This window comes from Rhinolophus sinicus, linkage group LG10, assembly GCF_036562045.2.
Source record: "Rhinolophus sinicus isolate RSC01 linkage group LG10, ASM3656204v1, whole genome shotgun sequence".
In the NCBI taxonomy this organism is placed as follows: domain Eukaryota; kingdom Metazoa; phylum Chordata; class Mammalia; order Chiroptera; family Rhinolophidae; genus Rhinolophus; species Rhinolophus sinicus.
Genome location: NC_133759.1, coordinates 69,666,536 through 69,690,969, shown reverse-complemented (window position 1 = coordinate 69,690,969; position 24,434 = coordinate 69,666,536). Strand labels below are relative to the sequence as shown.

The 24,434-nt window shown below is 39.7% G+C and overlaps 1 protein-coding gene across 4 annotated transcripts in view; it reads left to right on the top strand.

The window, feature by feature from the left end:
- The window catches only part of RNF130 (ring finger protein 130), a 116,793-nt gene that overhangs the window by 69,230 nt on the left and 23,129 nt on the right, over positions 1-24,434 (top strand). For 2 of the 4 annotated variants that reach the window (XM_074313339.1, XM_074313340.1), the window contains exons 6-7: positions 1,350-1,446; positions 3,505-3,709. In XM_074313339.1, coding sequence (XP_074169440.1) covers positions 1,350-1,446; positions 3,505-3,709 — 302 coding nt within the window. Of the gene's footprint in view, positions 1-1,349; positions 1,447-3,504; positions 3,710-6,773; positions 6,868-13,220; positions 13,422-24,434 lie in introns of those variants that run through there. The other 2 variants (XM_019716940.2, XM_074313341.1) reach the window with 2 other exon arrangements.

Below are 24,434 nucleotides of genomic sequence, written 5' to 3'. Positions count from 1 at the left end.
CAGACCCCGCTCTGAGGACACCCCTTAGTGGCGCCTTCACCTGCAGTGAGGAGCCTTCACCTCCCTCTGGCTGCGAGGAATGAGAGCGGACGTGAAGGTTCCTTACATACCACAGGAATTTAGGTCTGACTGGGCTTGGGCGACTTCCACCCTTAAGGAAAAACATTCAGGTTTAATTAAGAGCCTTCAGGGCTGATGAGGTTCTGGTTACTTCATTATCTGCAGGTTTCAGACTTGATTGACAAATTCAATCTTCAAGCTCTGTATTTTTACCCCAAAGATGTGGATGCAGGGCTACCGAGGGGTGATGGGTGGGTGTGCAATGTTCAGGCTGAAGCCATCAGCACATATATTTCTTCCAGTTGAAACAGTGAGTGTTAAAATCAAACTGCATTTTTCAACAGCTATATGTAACGTTATCAGCTAGATAAATTATACATTAACAATCAAAGTTTTGAAGACATGCTATGGTGCAATTTGGTGTCTTTCTCAAAATTTCTTGCATCTTATCCCAGGACTCAGGTTCTACTTCCTCCGAAGGTGCCTGGAATGTCTGTCCTGGCACCTGCCCCCTCCCTCCTCTGTGTGGCCCCGACCCTGGGGCTTCACCATGCCTTCACCTCAGCTTCTCAGGACTGCTGTGCCAGAACTTGAGCTGAGCGGTGATTGCTACAGCTCCCTGGATGTCTTTTCTCCCTTCTAAAGGGCACAAGTCCCTTTTCTAGGAATGCAAAACCCTCCATGGCTGATTTATTTCCAGTCACAAGGAAGTGACTTTCTACTTCCCTAAATAAGAAAGTCGCGTATCCTCTCTCTCCCTTGAACATTTCAGCTGAAAACTGCTGGCTAAGTGTTATCCGATTCTTAAGTACAGTTTATCCCTAAAAATAGTTCCAGCTATAAGTCCCTATAACTTTTACAGACATTTAGCATACGTTGCTTAGAAGTCCTTTTACGTAATGTTTTAAATAACATTTAAGCAGAATTCCATGAAACTAAATAATTATACAGAGAACTTTTCATTTAATCCTTGTTAAATATTGTGAAATTCTACTTTTCTACTTTAGCTATTATAGCAAACACAACTGATTCATAAGATGTAATTCATTATCGTCATTCTTAATAAATTTTCTAAGTTTCCTCAAATCTCCTTTGGAATTTGGTGGGATGCAAGGACTAAGCAGCCAAATACTACGTAGTAGTTCTCATTGTATAGTCCTACTGATACATAAGATAAGATGGGGTTCAGGAGATGGTCTGTCAGCTATATTTTAATACAATTTCTTTGCATTTTGGCCTAACAGTTTTTCAGTACATAATTTGTGATACAATTCTCCATTTTTTTATAGGCATGTTTTCCACAAATCCTGCGTGGATCCCTGGCTTAGTGAACATTGTACCTGCCCTATGTGCAAACTTAATATTTTGAAGGCCCTGGGAATTGTGGTACGTTTCCTGTTGTGTTACTCCTCTGGGGGTGTGTCATCTGTGAGTGTAACGTAACGTAGCACAACGAGTGGATGGTTGCGTCTCACAAGAAAACACTGGCTGCTGTGCCATGTAGCCTTGTTAGTGCCTTTCTTCCAGATTAAAGTCCAGCCTGTGTCAGGGAACTCCCCGGAGAGAAGACGGAGAACTGTGCTAGTGCACTTTAGAGCGCACTTCGGTTAGGTGGTGGGTGTGTGGTGAAGAACCAACGTAGAGAGAAGGATGTGATTCTCCTTCATTCCAATATCTTTACAAAAAAAAAAAAGGAATAGGATATAGACTTTGTACTCCATTCCAGTAATTTTTTCTGCATTCAGCATAATACAAAACTGTATCATCACTATGTTCCTTCCTCTTGAATTTGGCTTTACTCTCCTGGTCACTGGTAGGTTGAAGGCAGCGAAGGTGGGCGGTGCCAGCCCTGGGCAGACCTTGCCACCTGGCAGGGGCTTTGGGGAAGGTACTTCCACTCTGGTCGGGGAGTAGTGCTGCCACCCGAGCACCTTAGAGGCGTCCCACAGTTCCTTCGTTAAGAGAAGGGTATATCCAGGATCATTGCTGTTTAGAGGAAAATAAAATATGTTCTGGTCTCAAAAAGAGTGAATGAATCATCTTATGGAACAAAAAGTTTACTTTGACCCAACAGATGATTTCCTCATTTTAGCTTGGCAACCCAAAGAAAATCTAAGTATTCCTGTTTGAAATATGCTGTCAGGTGACAGTTAGGGTGCGGTCCCAAAGTGCCCATTTATTTTCCACCTCCAGAGATGATGGCAGTGAGGTGGTAATTTCACGGCATCTCTGTGCCTTGGCACCACGGGCATTGTAGACTGTCCAGCGCAGCCCTGGCATCTACTAAGTGCCAGTAGCACAACTCCCCAGTCACACAATCCAAAATGTCTCCAGACATTGCAAATGTCCCTGGGGGGACAAAGTCACCCCCATTTGAGGGGTCTGACATAGAGCTCCTGCCATAATGTCTGGCACGTAGGAGACATTTTGGAAAATATTAGCTTAGCCTCTTTTGTTGCCTCCAGTCTTCTCAGTTGTTGTTTTTTAAGTCTTATTCTTTGAACCACTAATACTTTTCCCTTCTGTTTTTAATGTAAATTCTAAAATGTATTACAAGCTACCATGGTTCCTTAAATATAAAAGAAAATACACCTAACTAACTGGGTGTCATTATAAGCACCAGTTATTACACTGTGCTGTAGGTTTTTTTTTAATTGGGCTTTAGGGTGATCGAGAATGAAATTCTTTTGCTCAGGGAGCCGTTTGTGTTGGGTTTGTTTAGCTGTCACTTTTCTGTACATAAGGTTCTGTTAGCATCCCTTCCTAACTGTGCTTCTAATATGCTGTCTGCTATCGGTTAGAAGAACTGGAGGTTCCTAGGGAAACCAAATGTCCATATTGTTACATCAGAAGACTCTCGTTGGTAGGCTTTGGCCCCAAGTCAGCCATATCCCTCTCCTTCAGAATCAGACACTTAGGTTGTGAAACAGTTTTCCTACAGTTCAAAAGTCTTTTCAATGTCATCTGCTCTTGGTTTTATGCTTTATTTGTGTTTAAAGGTAGAAAATATTTAAAAACTAATGACCAGATAAATGGGGCATTACAAAGAAGTTAATAGGACGAAATGGGTGTTTTATGCTACCTGCTGCCCTTCAGCATTAGCATAGAGCCAAAGTGAGGCACTTGACTGTCAGCGTTATACCAGCGATAATGAACCTCTCTGCCTGTGAGCCACGTCCACACGCTTGTCATTTCTTTATAAGGATGAAGTATCCCATTTTCTCAGTTCTGCAATAGATTTGGGGTTTTCTTTTATCTTTTTTGGGAGGAAATCATCTGTTTCTTTTCAAGAAAAACTCTTGGATGAGATTGGAAAGGATAGATGGGGAGAGAAATGAGAGAAAATCCCATGGAAAAAAACTTGGGGAAGTCTTTTCAACAGAGTGTCAAATATTTAGGATTTGTTATTCTTACAAATACTTTTAACCTGGAAATATTTTGCAGCCAAATTTGCCATGCACTGATAACGTAGCATTTGACATGGAAAGGCTCACCAGAACCCAGGCAGTGAACAGAAGATCAGCCCTGGGTGACCTCGCGAGCGACAACTCCCTTGGCCTCGAGCCACTTCGGTCTTCGGGGATCTCGCCTCTTCCTCAGGACGGAGAGCTCACTCCTAGATCGGGAGAGATCAACATTGCAGTGACAAGTAAGTGGGTCCTGTGCCCAGGCGCAGGGCAGGTGGCTGCTGCCACTTGGTGTGCGGTGACGGTTCCAGGGGAGTTGAGGCAGTCATTGGGACTGGTAACTTAGTCTGTACCCAAGAAAGTAATGGATACTTGCATTAAAACAGATATTTGGAATGACTAAACCTTCTTTATAGTAGGGAGATTGTATATTTATTTGTGTGGAACTAATAGGAGTAGTTGCCATGACAAGTAGTTTGTTCAGAGGCTTGTCTCAGTAGCTGTTTATAAACCTAGTTTGAAATGATGGTAATGCAGACGGGCATTTGAAGGGTCATGTGGGACATGATGGATGGCGGCAGCATGTGGGGGTGACTGGGTACCACTGCCCTCCACTTCCAGGCTGCAGGCAGCCTCATGAAAAACAAATCCAGAATTTGGACCTAAAGATTCATAGCTTTAGGAACAGCTGAGATGGCGTGGTGCTGCTCACTATATTTCACACTTTTTATAAAGTTTGGTATCTTGGCTACCTGTTTGGTACACGAGGTGGGAGTAAAGCCGAAGGGAGGTCTGCCTGAAAAATGGGCTGGTATGAGCATCCTGATTGCTGAGCTGTTGACAAGAAGCGCTCCGAGTGTTGGCGGCAGTGCCCAAGCAGGTGTGAGTGGGCTGGGCGTGTGTGCGGTTTGTGGGCATTCGCCCGTGACCAGCCAGCTGTTCTCTTCAGTTCCATTCTTTCCATGTCTTTCCATTTAACAGCTCTTCACCCCACCTCTCACCGCTCTGTACATGCTGTCGCTTGCCTGTCCCTTCAGGCCCTAAACCTAATGAGTCTCTGCCTGACTGAGAGGCAGTCCAGTGGGCCAGCTGTTAGAAAAGATTTTTCCCTTCACACAGTAAGACTCGTGCGGCCTGTTCAACTGATGTTTTCACCACCCAAAAACTATTAGAAAATAATTTCCCAGGCTTGATTCTATCATTTGTCTAAACTCAAGGAGACTTCATTCAGTCATAAAATAAGTAAAACTGGTCTTTGATATAGTTTGACTCATTTCTGGCCATTTGTTTTAGCAGCATTTCTTATTTTTCTGCTTTGGCATTTAGGTTTTATGGTCTAGATTTTTTTTAATTGATCTGGTAGTAATAAAGGAGACAAAGGTTGTTTGTTTATTAATGAGTTTTTGTAGGTCCTTCATTGATCGACATTTATTGAGCACCTACTACGACATTACTGCTTCCATTATATTTGCTGTAGAAATGTCCTTTCAAAATCTTCTGTTTTGATGATTAAAAAAATATTCATTTATCAAATTAATCACCTGTAGCAGAATTTACACCTGTTAGTAAATTCACATGGTTCAGTTATTCCAAAGCTACCTCTGTTTTCCCTCAAAGCTCAGTAGTGTGTTCAGCCAGCTTCCACTGTGTGCAGGGCACTGTGCTAACTACACACTGGGGGACAGAGGTGACTGAGCCCGGTGCCCTCTGCTAAAGTACCCTGAGCCCACTCGGCGTTGTCATGATAGTGTTCACGTTCACGTCTTTTTGGTTACCAGTTTTATCACCGAAATTCCACATGTACATGGATGGTATATTCAGAATTCAGAAACACAAACATAGTTGAAATTCTAAAAGCTAATCTGCTTGTCATGTATAGTCTCTACGAAAATAAAATTAAGACTGCTGTGTTAAGCCTCTTGATACTGATGACCAGTCATCTCTTAATTTTTTTAAATGCCAGTAAACATTTTTCCTAACTTAAAATATACGTGGGTAAAAATGGTGGGTTTTGTATGGGTTCTTGAATGTGCATTTTGACTCAAATAAAAACCTTATAAATTCACTCTACTGATGAGGAATTTGTAATCCAAGAAGCATTGGCTGCACTGTTAGCTAAAAAGAACGTGCTTGCTAAGTGTTTTAATAATATAAGCCAGGGTAGGCAGAAAAATACTCAGAGACCTCAGCAGCCTGGAATCCTGAAGAACATATCGTCACCTTTAAAATGCAATGAAAGTAGAATCACTTTTTTCTAGGAAAATTCCTAGGCACACATAGTTTTGCATAGTTGTAGGAGTCATGAAAACCAGACTGAGAAACTCCATGTCACGCACAGCTGTTGCACATGACGGTGACATTCCGAGCATGAATCTCTTCTCTCTGCCTTAACTGCAGATATATAGGGAATTTCACTGTGTAACGCGTTGTTAAACTAGCCCTAGTTAGTGCATACTGTAGGAAACATTTTAGTTTTTTAGGATGTCAACTTGGTTCTCAAGTTATTTTTGAGAGTCTCAGTAACTGTTGGTTTTGGAATGTTACAATACAGACTGAAAAGTTAATGGAAAATACGACCTGACTTCCTGGATCTAGAGAGAGACTAGATAAAACCCATGTACCAGAGGTTTTCAACTCTTTGATGGGCCAAGTACTGTGTGAATCACTCATCCTTCCCTTCTTACTTGTTCTTGGCCAAGCCAAAACAGCCACTGCTGCTTCCCAGCAGTGAGCTTTGGAAAGGCAGGCCTTTCCAGGGGACACCGGTAACGTGTCCTTTTTAAGTAAAGACCATGCATAAGGGGAAAGAACGTAGACGCGAATGCCGTGGAAGGCCCGCCTGCGGACTGCCTGCTGTGCCCACAAGACCTCTGGGAACCATTGCTCCATATTTCTAAGCCATTCCGTAAGAATTAGTGACATAACCATGAAGAAGGAAAGTTTATAAGGATGGCTAGTCCACTTTATTGTCACTTACAGCAAGTGAAAAATCTATATCCATGTGCAATTTGATATACTTACTTTTACTGCACGGTTTTTGGTGGCCACACTCCTCACAGACCTCCGGACCTGAACTGGAAGACATGTTCGGGCCGTGCTTCCTTCCTCCCTGCAGCTTCCAGCACTCCTCCCACTAACCTGCTCCACTTAGTCGCTCTGGCAAACCTTCTCCTGCCTCACTTCCTTGGGCCAGTCTGGCTTACACCTCCGTTGACGTCTGCGTCGTTGCTTTTGAGGGAAATGTTGACATCGATTTGACTTAAGCCTTCACCCCAGAGTGATTTCCTCCCTTTCCTTTGTCAACAGAAGAATGGTTTATTATTGCCAGTTTTGGCCTCCTCAGCGCCCTCACGCTCTGCTACATGATCATCAGAGCCACAGCTAGCTTGAATGCTCATGAGTAAGTAACAAATTGTTTTTTGGATTGCATGTGCCAGACTCTCCCAGGAAAACATGTAGAGTAATGTCATAAAGATGGTGAGAATTGGCTTTCACCAGTTTCATACTGATTCTGATGGGATCATACCTAGAGAAATCATTTACTTCATGAACAGAAACTCAGATTGGGAATTTACTTTGCTCAGCAACAGTAGCTCACTTGAGAAAAGATCCAGGGGCTTTCATTAGCCACAGGCTTAGCATGAATCAACAATGTAATGCAAATGCCAAGGGTGCCGTACCGTCTAGGATGTAAACCACGTCCGTGTCCCGACCACTGGCAGGAACAGCCCCCTTTACTCTGTGCCCATCACACTTGACCTAGAGTGTGATGTACTGAGCTTTCGGTGGCGCACTGGCACCCTGGCTGGAAGGTCAAGGAACAGTGACTTGGCTTTCCCAAGAAGGAAGCAACTGGGAAGACACACTGTTTCCAAATACTAGGAAGACTGTCGGGGAAAAGAAAGTAACTGTAAATTCTATTTCCCTAAGGCAAAGTGAGGACCACAGGGTAGCTGACAGGAAGGCAGGTTTCACCTTAGTTTTAAAAGGCAGGCCATGTGTCAGTTGGCTGCTTACCAGTGAGATGGTTTGCTGCAGGAATGCCCAGGACTAGGAAGCTGGCTGTTACTTATCAGGCTGCTGTAGGTGAGATGTTTTTCAGAGGATGGAAGATTGGACTAGATGACTAATTGTTAAGGGCCATTTTGATCAGTGACTTTCCAAGAGTAGCTTTCACAGGGGTAAGATACAGAAAAGGGTTTTGGTTTTGTTTAAATTTGGGACATTTACTGAAAGATGTTATTCAGTCTTTTCTTTTACCAGTATTTAGGCGAACTCATTACAGATGGAAGCATCCCCAGGACACTGCCCAAATTCGAATCTAAATGGTACAGGTGGAAGTCAGGTGCTCTCCATGTTCACGTCTGTCTGCCATTCTAACTGATCAGTAATGCCAACCAAGCTCATGTCATTGATTTAATCGAATGCTCATTGCCCAGCTGTAGAAACAGTGGGCACTAACCTCCACTTCAGTGACATGATTTTATTACCTCTCACCTGATCTCTTGGCTAGATGCCTGTAAGAAGTGCCCTCGGCATCCCTGACCTGTTACGCATGGAGAGGGTGTCATGGTCAGTTGGCATTCTTCAACCTTCACATGAGTAGTCTCAGCCTGTTACCTGCTCAGATTCTAGAGGCAGACATACCTGTATAGGATTCCTTGCTCCTCCAATTTTTGCTTGTGAGATCTGAGCAGTTACATTTATCTCAAGGTCGTTTTTGGTCATCCATAAAACAGGCATAATGGTAGGAGTACGTTGTAGGGTGGTTGTGAGAATTAGCCTATGAAGTGCTTAGCACAGTGCCTGGTACGTAGTAAGTGCTCAATAAATGTTAGCCCAAACAATTCCACTGAGAGTCTCTAAGTCCTGTGAGTAAAATGGCCATCTGCCTTTATCGTTTGGCAAATGAATTTACTTTTCTTCTTGAAATAGAATACAGAATCATAGGAGCTCCGTGAATGCCTATGATTCAAACCTCAATTTGGAGGGCACTATTTATTTCACCTGCAGTCACCTCTTTTGCTTACTCCCATACTGAACCATCAAACTAGATGATAATGTAAACCCACTTCTTCAAAACTTCACAAATAAGTGAAAACCAGTCACAGCGAATAGTGGCACTCTGGGCACTTGCACAGAGTTTTTAAGTAACTTAATGGTCACCTTGCTGTCACTCAGGCTCTCCCAGATTCTCAGTTCATGCATGAGGTATTTTAGAAAATGCTCAACAGACATGTTACCTAGTAGCAATCAGAGTACCGGGCCAAAATACAGTGGTACCTCGGTTTTTGAACGTCTCCATTGATGAACATTTTGGTTTATGAATGCCGTAAACCCGGAAGTAAATGCTTTGGTTTTCACACACGACTCAGAAGTCGAACATGTCACACGGCTTCTGCTGAGTGCAAGATCCTGAGGCCTAGCTGTCGGCTGTTTTCGAATGTTTCAGAACTTATGGATTACGTTCAAAAACCGAGGTACCACTGTATGTCAGTTCCGTGCAAAATGCCTGCATGACTCAGTCTAAGTCATAGATCTTAGATTCATGTCTTAATCCAACCCTTCTCCCATCAGCCTTTGTAGAGGTAGATACTGCAGTTGTTCATTTGAATATTATTTCTGTGCCTTCAATCAAAACCACCCTGAAAGCTGATTTTCATGATCCCATTGAGAGACAGAGAGCAAAAGAGAGAGTGTGTGCACGCATGTGTGCACATACGGATGCATGAAAGATGGTCACCAGAATATTAATGGTGATTATCTTAATTGAATAGACTTTTGAGTGATGCTTTTCTTTCCTATTGTGCTTTTTATATGTTGATTTTTTTTGATAATATTAATTAATTTTTAAAAAGCCTTTTTTAATTGTAGGAGATAAAAGAAAGGTAATCGTCACTCTTACTCATTGTCTCTCCAAAATTTGATGAAAAATTCCTATGTGACTTTAATTCTAGAGAAAAGTTTATTTTAGCAAATAAATTTATAATTATTATTTGTTAATAAATTATTTGAAATCTATTTTACTTCCCTTTTTGCCTTTACCAAAAACTTACAGCTAAAATGAGATTGCCTTTTCAGTTTAATAGCTGTTTTACTTTTCTAGATAACCATATTCATTTGTAAGAAAAATCTTCTATATAGATTCCATCTTTTTACATTAGTGATCTGTCTGGAAATAGATAGTAAACTTCACCTCAGTGCACACCACCTACTAATACATTGTACTTTTCTGACCGTATTACACTGAACTTGTCTATTGTGATTTCAGCAAGACCTTGACCCAGTCTAGTCACTTGTGAAAACCTGTGGCAAGATGAAGCAGTACCGGCCAGATGTTAAGGGCAGGCGTGTGGCCCCCGGTGGACCCACGCCTCCACCTGCAGTGCATGGACTGCTGCCCCCTAGGGGTGAAAGCACTCACCTCCCACAGCTTGACGCTATTGGCTTAACTCAGAAGTTAATTGAAAGTCAGTGTACCTGCTGTCTTCCCCCTTCTATTGTGATGAAGTGGTATTTATTTAAGTACTCAACCATAACTAACGGTGCTTTAGTTTTTTTTAACACTGCAAATCTAATCAATTTGAGACTGGAAAAATAAACTGAGTAGTAGTCAAAGAAGCAAATAAATTTTTATATATTTGCTTTACATACTGTTCCGTAGTACCTAAGTAAACAAGGTTATTGAAGTTCAGTTCCCAAAGGAGCTTTTCTTCTCTACATCATTATTCAAACAAACCTTGTTAAAGCCCAGCATTTACAGGCTTATCTTTGTATCGATCCATTTTTCTCTCAACATAAGAAAAGTAAATATTTTCAGTGTTTTTTTGTTTTGTTTTGAGGAACAAGTTATAGGATACATGGATGATGTGGGAGAGCTCTTGAGTGGAGTGGGTGGTTCAGCTCCCTGTTTTCTGCAGCCCTTTTTCACTTCCTATACTATTTGGATTCATAGAAATCATGTCCTGAAATCTGCAGCAGAGTATAGCCCAGACATTCAAGATCAAGAACAAGTCTCAGCAGGAGGAAATGAATCTGCTGTGGTTAGCCTAGTGAAATGACAAGCGAATGTCAAATCCTGTAGCATAACCCAAGACCAAAGCACCAGGCCTCTGTAGCCAGTCAGTGGGCTTCGGCTGTCCCATCTGTAGCCCTCGTGAGATGTCCTCCTCCAAGGGGACGTGGTAGAAACGTGTAGACCAGATTAAAGGAATGCATGTCTGTATTTTACGTACTACTCAGTATTTCTGAATTGTTCTGCTCAGACTCTGTAAGGGAAACACTGACGTATCTCAGACATCATATGATGTCTTGGGGATGCTTAGCTCAGAGAAAGAGGAGACTGGGTGATAGGAGAGGTGTCTGCAGGTATTTGAAGGACTCCCCACATAACAGTCCCATGGTGACTATCCAGGGCTCACAGAGGTGACGCTTACTATGTAGTTCTGGAGCTCTAGAGACATCTGCAGGGAGGTAGAGTTCCACTTAATGTAAGAAAGAACTTTCTGCCGGTCAGAATTGTCCACGAGGACGTGGGATGTCTTAAAAGCTGGTGAGCTTGCCAGGACCTGCTTATTCATGCAGCAGCTATAAGACTGGAGCTGTTCAGGGGCACACTCCTCCTGATCTGTGTCCCCCAAAGGTCCCTACTTCGGAGAGGTCAGAGCCAGAGGACCGGCTGGGTTCTCTGTTAGCCACCTCTTTTGGAACCTTAAGTATCGAAAGCAATGTTTTTAAAGTGTTTTTTTTATCATCTCCCACTGTAAGAAATACATTTTATATTGTGACCCAGTACTCGCACGTATATAACAGGAGCAGAAGTTTCCCAAACATTTTCCTTACACATGCAGCATTCTCTGACCTGCTCTTCTCCATACTTCGTTGTTAACGCTAGTCATGAGCTCCCGCATTGATTTCACAGTCCATTCATAGGCTGCAGTCTGCGGCTTCAGAAGCACTGGTCCAAAGAATTTTGATTTTTTTAGTTCTCAACTTAATACCTTTTACTCACACTAACACCCATCTGAGATAGCCTTTCTTAGAGCAATGTCAGCAACGATTTGGACTTGCCCCAGTTTGTTAATGAACCCTCTTCTTCCTCTGAGTACATACATCTCCTTTTAGTCACTCTGAGCCCGAGATCCATACGCAGAAGAGTAACATGAGCCCCCAGATGGACCGAGTGACCCCCGAGAAATGCCGTATACATCAAGCCAGTGTTTCTGGTTCCGTCTCTTTCCTTTACACTGCTTGTCTCTGACTACTCCAGAGAGCCATGCACCAAGCCGTGTAGTTGAAGAGACAAATTTGGGTTCTAAAAACACGATGACAAAAAGAGGATTAAAGGCAACGGGACCTTTGATTGGACTTCTATACTGTCTTTGGCAATGGTCATATTTTTTTTTTTTTCAGAAGTACCTTTCATGTTATGGCTGCATTAGTTGTTTATACTTTGTTAGAAAAACAGCAAAATAAAGTAAGTTTAAAATGTTTTATTTGCCCATTTAAAGTCCTTATATGTGATACCAGTTTTTCTGAGGAGATACTATAAAAACATTGTTTTCTTAGATACGAGCTACAGTAAATATTAAAGCATAGAGTGTGACGTGAAGTTGCAGGAGCCTTTCCTTCATTTCTATACCATCTCGCCCGGGCGGCCCGAGCCTGGGAGAAGGGGACGTGACGGAATAGCAGAGGTGCTGATGTGCAGTGAGCATTCGCTCAGCATCACAGACACAGAGCACCTGCCACTTGTCCCTGGGGGGAGTGACTAAGGAACCAGGCCGGGCGTAATTAGGGTGCAAAGTGAGGAAGCAGCACAGCTGGTTCAGGGACTGTGTGGTTTGACGTGTCTGCTGGATGGATGTTATTCTTGTAAACAGTGATTAATGTCTAAGGCTTTTCAGCAGAAAAATAATTCCTGGTGATTGACAAGTTGTTCTGGCCTGGTAGAGAAGAGACTGGAGGCAGGAAGTTATGTTAGGTAAAAATAACAGAATTGATGGAGAGGAAATCTGGGTGCTAGGGAAGAGATGAAATTAGGAAACGCTGGAGAATTGTATGGTAACGAAGATGAAGCAGTTTTAAGTGCATCAGGAACTCAACAGAGAGAAAAGAGCAGAACTGAAGACATGATTTGGGAACTGTGGAAATGAACCAGACTGTACAGGGTTCAGGAAGGGTGGTCCTACAGTGCCAGACAGAGGGGCAGTGCGGGAACTGTCACAAGGCGTGAGGTACCTTTCAGGCACCAGATCTAGGGGGGCACGTGTGCACACACAGTCTGGGGAATTCTCATTCAAGAGCCATACATCTCTGGAAGTCTGTAGTCTTCAAATCTTATTCCAGATAATAACACTCTTGTTTGAGGTACAAAGGGGGAAACATGTTTTAAAGACAACAGCCACAGATTTCAGGACTCTCAGGAATTAGAACGTGTTCAAACCAGGAAAAGTTGTAAATTGTCCAATTGTCCCTGCATTTTTAACAAGATGCTGTTAGCCTGCACTTTTGGGGCGGGGCAGGAGGGTTATAACACACATCTAGAACTGTACCACTTGACCACATATCTGAAGCTGCTGAGTTCAGGAAAATGCTGATGGCTTCCTGGCTTTACCAGATGGGTTGGGAGATAGTTGGGGACAGCCCCAGTTAGACCACCCTTCACTTAAGATCATTTTCTCTGTTTTAAAACATTGACAACTACCCTTTAACTAATTCTTGATCTCTGTCTTTTTTCCTTTTATTCCATAGGGTAGAATGGTTTTGAAGAAGAAAACAAACTGCTTTCTGACTGATTGCCTTGAAGGAAAAAGAACTATTTTTGTGCATCATTTACCAATCATGCCACACAAGCATTTATTTTTAGTACATTTTATTTTTTCATAAAATTGCTAATGCCAAAGCTTTGTATTAAAATAAATAAATAATAAAATAAAAAGACTGTGCCATTGAGTATTGTTCACCCACTTGTGTAAATTTTAGAAGGCTGATTTGGAGGTCACATACCCAAATTTCTCTGTTTCAGAGACAGAGCTCATGACTCCCCATGGGAGGGACAGTGACGCTGTTTCTGTTGGTATTTTCACGTTGGCTCCTGCTGTGCCCAGATAGGACCTGAGCATATGGACATCCTGTGTGGTAGTGCCCCCTGGGGCATGTGTCACTCCATTTTCTTTTCTTCAAGGTCACCATGCACTCAGATCATTTCTTTTGCCCTTGTTTGTGGTTGATCGGCCTCCAACCAGAACGGCAGCTGCACAGCAGCAGCAGGGACCTTAAACTGTATCTCTTGCCACTGTATCCCCATACCTATTAGAGTGCTTTGCACACAGTAAGTGCTCAATAAATATTTATGGAATGAAGGGATGAGCATAATAAAAAATTTCCAAAATATACACTGATTAGTAATAAATTATATCTGACTTGTTTTTAACCTTGTTTGTACAGCATTCTTTTAAAAACAGCAAATTCTAAAAAGTTAGAATGGAGCAGTTTTACATGTGTAAATAAAATATTTTTGCTTTATTGATGAGGAAGATACTGAAATTTTTGTTACATTGAATCATACACTTGAAGGATTATCAGTATGCATAAACATTTTAAGCAGTGAACTGTCAGCCTTCCACCTCAGCGTACCAGGGGTGAGGACACAGGCCCGTTGGAATGGGCTCCTGCCGCAGTCAGACTCAGATTGGTAGGGGGTTGGAGGTGATTTTCTTTGTTTTTTTATTGAGATATAATTAACATACCATAAAATACGCCCTTTTAAAGGGTAAACCATTTCAGTGGTTTTTAGTATATTCACAAGGTTGTACAACCATCACAACTAACTCCATACTATTTTTATCGCCCCAGAAAAGAAGCCCCATACCCATTAATGGTAACCACCCACGCCTCCCATCCCCTTGCCAGCCCGGGAACCACTTAATCTACTCCCTGTCTCTAGGAGTTACCTGTTCTGGACATTTTATATAAACAGTCTCATACAATGTGTGGCCTTTTGTGTCTGGCTGATGTTTTCAAGGTGCGTCCATGTTGTAGCATGCGTCAGCACTTCATTCTTTGTGGCTGAATAACGTTCCATGATGTTAGATGTACCACATTTTGTCCATCTGCTCAGCCATTGGTAGGTGTTGGCTTGTTTCCACCTTTTGGCTGTTGTAAGTAATGATGTTAGGAACATTTGTGTACAAGTTTTTGTGTGAACATACCTTTTCAGTTCTCTTGGTACATTCCTAGGAGTGGAGTTGCTGGGTCATATGGTAACTCTAGTTTACATTGTTGAAAAACTGCCAGACTGTTCTCTAAAGCAGCTGTACAATTTCACATTCCCACCAGCAATGTACAAGAATTCCAATTTCTCTACATCCTCACCAACACTTAATTATTTTCCTTTTTGGAAAAATTATAGCCATTTCTAGTGGATGTGAAGATAACACTGTATGTAATGTAACAAAAATTTGTATTTCCCTAATTAATGTCGTGGAGCATCTTCTCGTGCTTGCGGGCCACTTGAATGTCTTTAGAAAAATGTCTATTAAGTCTTTTGCCCGTGTTTTAATTGGATTGTATTTTTGTTGTTGAGTTGTAAGAGTTCTTTATATATTCCAGGTACTAGGCCCTTATCAGATATATGATTTGCAAATATTTTCTGTTATAAGTTCTTTATTTTTTTTGTTGTAAGATTTGATTGGGGAAGGGGAACAGGACTTTATTGGGGAACAGTGTGTACTTCCAGGATTTTTTCTAAGTCAAGTTGTCCTTTCAGTCGTAGTTGTGAAGGGTGCTGTTCAGCTCCAGGTCCAGTTGCCGTTGCTAGTTGCAGGAGGTACAGCCCACCGTCCCTTGCGGGAGTCAAACCAGCAACCTTGTGGTTGAGAGGATGCACTCCAACCACCTGAGCCATCCGGGAGCTCAGCAGCAGCTCAGCTGAAGGTGCCATGTTCAATCTTAGTTGCAGGGGGCGGAGCCCACCATGTCTTGTGGGACTCGAGGAATTGAACTGGCAACCTTGTGGTTGAGAGCCCACTGGCCCATGTGGGAATCGAACTGGCAGCCTTTGACGTTAGGAGCACGGAGCTCCAACCGCCTGAGCCACTGGGCCAACCTTTATTTACTCTCTGGACAATGTCTCTTGAAATATAAGTTTCTATTTTGTATCTCAATTATATTGAGTACATGTTGAAATAATAAAATTTTGGATAGATTGAGTTAGGTACTGTATATTATTAAAATTAATCTCACCTGTCTCTTTACTTTTTTAAAGGTGGCTTACTAGAAAATTTAAAATTACATATGTGGCTCACCTGATTCTGTTGGACACTGCTGGATTAGTCTTTACAATATCCTTTTTTTTAACTGCATCCCCTTCCTCTGCAGTCATACCTGTCTTTTAGTTTTTCTAATTATACTTGGCATACAATATTCAGTTAGTTTAGGTGTACAGTATAGTGATTCGACATTTATATGCCTTACAATGTGCTCACCACACTAAGTGTAGTGACCACTGTCATTGTGCCGACTTATCACACTATTGTTGACTGTATTCCCCTTCCCTTTTCACCCATCCCTCACCCTCACCACCCCGGAACCATCAGTTTGGTCTCTGTTTCTGTGAGTCATTTTTTGTTTTTCTTCATTTGCTTCAGATGTCACGTAATTTCACATATAAGTGACATCATACGGTATTTGTCTTTCTCTGTCTGACTTATTTCACTTAACATAAGAGCCTCTAGTTCCCTCCATGTTGTCACAAATGGCAAGATTGCATTCTTTGTCATGTCTGAGTAATACTCCATTGTGTTTATGCCCACTTCTTTATCCAGTCGTCTATGGATGGACACATAGGTTGCCTCCATGTCTTGGGTATTGTAAATAATGCCACAATGAACATAGAGGTGCATATATCTTTTCAAATTAGTGTTTTGGATTTCTTCAGATAAATACTGGGAAGTGGAATTGCTGGGTCATATGGTAATTCTTTTTTTAATTTTTTGAGGAATCTCCATACTGTTTTCCATAGTGACTTTACCAATTTCACGCCCACCAACTGCGCAGGAGGGTTCCAGTTTCTGCACATCCTCACCAACACTTGTTTGTCGATTTATTGATGATGGCCATCCTGACAAGTGTGAGGTGATATCTCATTGTGGTTTTAATTTTCATTTCCCTGATGAGTGATTTTGAGCTCCTTTTCTCATGTCTATTGGCCATCTGAATGTCTTTGGGAAAATGTCTAGTCAGGTCCCTGCCCGTTTTTCATTCAGATTTTTTTATTATTATTGGTATTAATATGAGTTCCTTAGATATTTTGCACATTAACCCCTTATTAGATGTATCATTGATATATTCTCCCATTAAGTAGGTTGTCTTTTTGTTTTATTGATGGTTTCCTTCACTGTGCAGAAGCGTTTTAGTTTGATGAAGTCCCTTTGTTTATTTTTGCTTTTATTTCCCTTGCTCAAGGGTACATATCCACAAAGATAATTCTAATATTGATGGCAAATAATTTACTATCTAAGTTTTCTTATAAGAGTGTTATAGTTCCAGGTCTACATTTAAATCTTTAATCCATTTTGAGTTTGTTTTTCTATATGCTATAGAAGAGTGGTCCAGTTTTTGTTTTTTGTTTGTTTGTTTGCTTGTTTTTTGGGAGGTTACATATGTCTGTCCATTTTTCCTAACATGACTTGTTGAAGAGACTGTCATTTCTCCATTGTATATTCTTGCCTCCTTTGTCATAGATTAATTGACCATATAAGTGAGAATTTATTTCTGGGCTCTCTATTCTGTTTCGTGCTGTTTTGATCATTATAGCGTTGCAGTATAGTTTGAAATCAGGGAACCTGATATCTCCAACTTTTCTTTCTCAAGATTGATTTAGTTATTTTTGGTCTTCTATGATTCCATATAAATTTTAGGATTATTTGTTCTAGTTCTGAGAAAAATGCCATTGGTATTTTGATAGGGATTACATTGAATCTGTAAATTGCTTTGGATACTGTGGTCATTTTAACTAATAATCATTCCAATCCATGAGCACTGTATTTCCTTCCATTTATTTGTGCCCTCTTCAGTTTCTTTCTTCGGTGTCTTATAGTTTTGCGAATACACATCTTTCACCTCCGTTGTTAAATTTATTCCTAGGTATTTTATTCTTTTAGATGCAGTTGTAAATGAGATTGTTTTCTTAATTTCTCCTTCTGCTTATTCATTATTAGTGTATAAAGATGCAATAGATTTCTGTATGTTAATATTGTATCCTGCTACTTTACTTAATTCATTCTATTTTTGGTGGATTCTTTACAGTTTTCTGTATATAGTATGTTATCTACAAATAATAAGTTTTATTTCTTCCTTTCTAATTTGGATGCCTTTTATTTTATTTTCTTGTCTGCTTACTGTGGCTAGGACTTCAATACTACAGAGGTTGCCCAAAAAATGTATACACATTTTAAGAAAGGCAAAAATATTAAAATTGTAATAGTTAATATGTACCAATAACAAAAGATGAATACAAGTCACGTTTGACTTCTGCAATTTATAAGAGGTGCTCCAAGTGGTTACCATTAGTGTCTAGACACTTCTGATTATGACAAATTACTGCTTGAGCAATGTTGACCAAAGTGTCCACTTGTATGCATTTTTTTGACACCCCCAGTATATTGAATAATAGTGGTGAGAGTGGGTATCCTTGTCTTGTTCCTGATATTAGAGGAAAAGATTTTAATTTTTCACCATTGAGTATGATGTTAGCTGTGGGATTGTCATATATGACCTTTATCATTTTGAGGTAAGTTCCTTTTATACCCACTTTGTTGAGAGTTTTTAATCATAAATGAATGTCGAGTTTTGTCAAATGCTTTTTCTTCATCTGTTGAGATGATCATATGATTTTTATCCTTGGTTTTGTTCTTCTTTTTCTAGTTTCTTTAAGTATAAAGTTAGATTGTTTGGTTTATTTGGGACTTTTCCTGTTTCTTGAGGTAGGCTTATAAACCTGTGAACTTACCTCTTAGAACTATTTTTGCTGCATCCCATAAATTTTGGAAAGTTATACTTCATTTTCATTTGTCTCGAAGTTTTTGATTTCCATTGGTGGTTTAGAGGCATGTTATTTCATCTCCACATATTTGTGGTTTTTCCAGTTTTCTTCCTGTAGTTGATTTCTAGTTTCATGCCATTGTGGTCAGAAAATATGCTTGATATAATTTCAATCTTATTAAAGTTGAGGCTTGTTTTGTGTCCTACTATATGGTCTGTCCTGGAAAATGTTCCATGTACACTTGAGAAAATGTGTAATCTGCAGTTTTGAGATGAAATGTCCTATTAATGTCTTAAGTCTTGTTGTATATGACATTTAAAGCCATTTATTTCCTTATTAATTTTTGTGTCTGTGTGATCTATCCATTGAGGTAAGTAGGGTATTAAAGTCCCCAACTATTGTATTACTGTAAGTTTCTGCCTTTATGTCCATTAATATTTGCACCTATGTTGAGTGTGTAGACATTTACAATTGTTATATCCTCTTCTTGGATTGACCCCTATATCATTATGTAATGTCCTTTTTTGTCTCTTTTTACATTCTTTGTTATGAAGTCTATTTTGTCTGATATGCATATTGCTACCCAACTTTCTTTTTATTTCTATTTGCAGAGAAGTACTTTTTCTATCCCTTCACTTTCAGTCTGAGTGTGCCTTTTGATCCTAAAGTGAGTCTCTTGGAAGTAGCATATAGAAGGGTCTTATTTTTTTTTATCCATGCAGCCACCCTATGTCTTTTGATTGGAGCATTTACTCCATTTACATTTAAAGTGACTGTTGATAGGTATATGCTTATTGCTGTTTTGTTAATTGTCTTTGGCTGTTTTTGTTGTCTTCTGTTCCTTTCTTCTCTTGATTTCTTTTGATTTGCAGGTTTTCTTTAGTGTTTTGTTTTGGTTCCTTTCAATTTATTGTAGATTTTTGGTTTGTACTTACCATCAATCTGTTTTAAGCCAATAGGTGTTTAAATTCAAATATATTTTAAAAGCACTACATTTTTATTCCCCTCTCCACATTGTATGTTTTTAATGTCATGTTTTATATCTTTTTGTTTTACGTATCCCTTATTTATTGTAGTTATAGTTAATTTTGCTACTTTTTTAACCTTCATATTAGCTTTTTAAGTGGTTGACTTACTGTGTGTGTCATATATACAGTTATATACACCTTTACCTCCTCCTGCTGAAGCTAGCTCTGGTAAGTATGGCTGGGGACACTCTACAGCAGCCCTGCAGGTTGGCCAGAGGATCTGGATAGAGCTCCCCCCCACTACACAATTGCCCAGGAAACATAAACAACCTTCTCTATGCGGTCTCGGTCTCTCTCTCTCTCTCTCTCTCTCTCTCTCTCTCTCTCGTTTGTTGTATAGAAGCTGTTCAGTTGGCTTACAGTCATTTCTCAGGAGGAATTGCTCTAAATATATGTACACATTGTGGTGTGTTCTTGGTAGGGTCGAGCTCAGCATCCTCCTACACCACCATCTTAGACGCATCTCCCAAGTTTTTTTATTTTGGTGAGAGTCCAATTTGTCTGTTTTTTCCTTTGGTCTGTTTTAGATGTCATATCTAGGAAACAATTGCCTAATTCAAGGTCACAAAAACTTCTAAAAGTTTTATCATTTTAATTCTTATATTCTTTGATCCATTTTGAGTTAATACTGGTATATGGTGTGAGATATAACTTCATTCTTTTGCATGTGGATATCCATTTATCCCAGTACCATTTGTTGAAGAGATTATTCTTTCCCCATTGAATGGTACCCTTGTCAAAAGTCAGTTAAGTATAATATATGAATTTATGTCTAGATTCTTAATTCTCTTCTGTTGATCTCTGTCTATCCTCGTGTTGGTATCACATGGTATTGATTATTGTTGCTTTGTACTAAGTTTTGAACTTGGGAAGTATGAGTCTTCCAACTTTGTTCTTTTTCAAGATATTTTTGGTTATTCAGGATCCCTTGTATTTCCATATGAATTTTAGGATTGGTTTCTCAATCTCTGCAAAAACGCCAGCTGAGTTTGTGATAGGGATTACACAGAATCTGCAGTTCATTTTAGGTAGTCATGTCACTTTAACAAAACTAAGTCTTCTCATCCATGGGCATGTATTTATTTAATTTCTAGAGAAATATGACGGATTTTTATGCATTGATCTTTCATTCTTGCAACCTTACTGAACTCATTTACTACCTCTAATAACTTTTTTAGTAGGTGCCTTAGAAAAGATCATGTCATCTACAAATAGAGATAGTTTTACTTCTTTCCAATCCGGATGTCTTTTATTTCATTTTCTTGCTTATTTCCCCTGGCTAGAATCTCCATTCGTGGAATGTTGAATAGAAGTGGTACAAAAACAGTCATCCATGTCTTGTTCCTGATCTTGGGGAAGAAGCTTTCATTCCATCACCACTGAGTGTGATGTTACCTGTGGGGTTTTCATAGATGCCCTTTATTGGGCTGAAAAAGTTCCCTTCTATTCCTCGCTTGTTGAATGTTTTTTTATGAAAGAGTTTTGGAGTTTATCAGACGCTTTTTCTGTGCCTATTGTGATGATCATGTGGGTTTTGTCTTTTATTAATATGGTATATTATGTTGATTGGTTTTCATATATTGAACCAACCTTGTAATCCTGAGAGAAATCACAGTTTGTCATAATGGGATTATGTTTTTATATGTTGCAGGATTCAGTTAGCTCTTATTTTGCTGAGAAGTTTTGTACCTATATTCATAAGGCATATTAGTCTGTAATATCTTTTATTGTAATATCTTGCTCTGGCTTTGGCATCAGGGTAATAATACTAACCTCATAAAATGAATTTGAAGTGTTTCCTCCTGTTCTGTTTTTGAAAGAGTGTGAGGATTGGTGTTAATTCTTTAATTGTTTGGTAGAATTCACCAGCGAAGCCATCTGGTCTTGGACTTTTCTTTGTGGGAAGTTTGTTGGTTACTGACTGACTCACTCTCTTTACTTGTTATAGATCTATTCCAATTTTCTATTTCTATTAATAGTTAAGGCAAGTTTGGTAGTTTGTGTCTTTCTAGGAATTTGTCCATTTCATCTAGGTTATCTCATTTGTTGGCATACAGTTGTCCATAAGATTCCCTTAAAATCATTTTTCTTTCTGCATTGTCCTGTTTTTCATTCCTGACTTCAGTAATTTGATTTTTCTCTCTTTTTTGCCACGTCAGTCTAGCTAAAGGTTTGTAAATTTTGACCTTTTCAAAGAATCAACTTTAGGTTTCATTGGTTTGTCTATTTTTCAATTTCCTGTTTTACTAATTTTCACTCAAATTTTTATTATTTTCTTCCTTCCACTTGCTTTGGGTCTAGTTTTTTTCTTTTTCTTTGTGTTTTTTTTCCCCTTGTAAAGATTAGGTTATTGGTTTTGTATCTTTCTTTTTTAACATCAGCATTTATAGCTATAAATTTCCCTCCAAGCACGCTTTTGCACATCTATAAGTTTTGGTGTGCTGTGGCTGTTACATCATTCATCTTAGAGTGTTTTCTCGTTGCCCCTGTGATTGCTCTTTTGGCCCATCGGTTATTTAGGAGTTTGTTGTTTAAATCCCACATATTTGTGAATTTTCTTCTGTTAATAGGTTTCTAATTTCCTTCCATTGTGGTTGGAGAACATGCTTTGTATGATTTCAGTCATTTTAAATACATTGAGTCTTGTTTTATGACCTAACTTATGGTCTATGCTGAAGAATGTTCCATGTGCATGTGGGAAGAATATATATTCTGCCATTGTTGGGTGGAGTGCTCTGTAGATGTCTGTTATGTCTAGTTGGTAGTTAGTGTTGTTCAAATTTTCTCTTTCTTTATCTTTTATCTAGTTGTTCTATTCATTATTGAAAGCAGGGTATTGAAGTCTCCAGTGATTATTGTTGAATTGTCTCTCTCTCCCCTTGTGTCAGTTTTTGCTTCATGTATTTGGGAGCTCTGTTGTTATGTGCATGTGGAGTGAAAGGATTTTTTTAAAGCTGCAGAAGTTATTCATTACGTGTTTAGCCATTGAGGTTCACTGGTTCAGTGGCCCTCCTGTTATCCAGCCAACTCTGAATGCTGGAGAGTGTGTTTGCCTTTTTTCTCTAGATTGGGCCTGTTTTGTGGACATCCTCCTCAATAACTACATTTTTTTCTTTTAGCAGTAGTTTCATAAATTAGTGGTACAGCCCTCCCCACAGTTTTATTTCAGCAGAAATCAAATTAGTGTTCCCTTTCTTCTTCCTCCTGTTTATGGTGAGTTATTATTTTTCTTCAATAGTCAGGAGATGTAGGGCTGTTTAATGACAGTGTTACTATTTATATTAACTTACTGTACCTTCACCCTTTCACATTATTTCAAGTCCTAGCAGAGAGGAAGAGTTTTTTTTTTTAAATATTAGGTGCTGTTCAGGGCCAAACATATAGAATTTTTATCAAAGCTAAGAAATGAAATGAGTGGAGTAATGGGATGGGCTTTCCATAGATCTTAGGGAAGATTTGTCATCATCCATTGAAATTTGAGCCTGCTGTTTTGTGGCTTTGAGATTAACTGATATCATTTACCTTTTGTATTTCACTTATGATCTCAGTGACAATGGTAGTGTGTCGTGTGTGTTGTGTGCCCATGTGCTCCTTAAAGTGGGTTTGTTCCTTACAACCAGAGTTAGAATTAGCATCAAAATGCAGTTGCATATTTCCTCAGAGGCTTCATACTATCAACTAAGAAGTCAGCTTGATGAATAGAAGCAGCATGGGAAGTTGAACAATTTCTTGTTTATTATTTTAAAAATTAGAAAATTACCAAAAATTAGTCTGGAACAGATGTGACACTTCAGAGTTTTAAACACTTCTTGGACAAACTTTTGGAATGCATGAGGCATGGGTTATTTTGTTGTACTTTGTTTTATATACCTACACACACACACACACACACACACACTCACAAAGTGTTTTTCAAGAGTATTTTATTTCAGGGAAGCCTCAGTGTTTACAATAGACCAAAAGCTGCTAAGAATTTAGTCCAAAGAATCTCCCAACAGGAATGCAGGTCACCTGATCCTACCTGGAAGCTTCAGGCAGCTCAGGTCTGATAGAATTAAACCTGATTTCTGTTTGGCCAGCCAGGTTGTAACTTTAAACTTTTTAAATAGTTGAGAAAAGATCCTGCAGAGTCCTTGATTTTTTTTTTTTTAATCTACCAAATTATTCGGTTATGCTGAGTTTACCAGGACAGTTTAAAAATGAGTTTAGTGTCAACAAATAGAAAAGAATCCAACTGCTTTTCTAGATCTCTGCTGTGAATGAAGCTGAGCAGGAGAAAACGTTAACAATCGCCAGCAGTTCAGCTCACACATAATGGCCAGACACCACGCTGCACGGTTTACATGCATTGTAATCTTGGTAGCATCTCTGAGACAAGGTATAGTTATTCTGTTTTACAAATGAAGAAACAGACTTAGAGAAAGTCCAGTAACTTGGCCGATATCACTTACCTATTAAGTGGCAAAGTGAGACATGAGACCCAGGGAGCCCAGGGTCAGTGTCCCTAACCACTGGCCACTGTCCAGCCCTAAGACAGATGGGCCAGAGTTTGGTGCGTTGTGTGTAGTTCTCACATTTAAGGAATTCAGAGTCGTGGAGAAAAGACAGGAAAATGGATATAGGGAAATCTGAGGGCAGAACTTTACACACACACACACACATACGCACATGCATGCATATACAGTGTATGTTTTATGTACATAGTGTGTATGACAGGAAAACCAACAGAGGGAACTATTTGAGGTCAGCTGGTGTGTGCGCTCTCTCCGCCCCTCTGTACACAGACCCACTGTTTTTTGAAGTTAATTAATAATCACAATAATAATAGCTAATATATAGTACGTACTATGTGGTAAGCACTCTTCTAAGCATTTTGCGTATACTAACTCATTT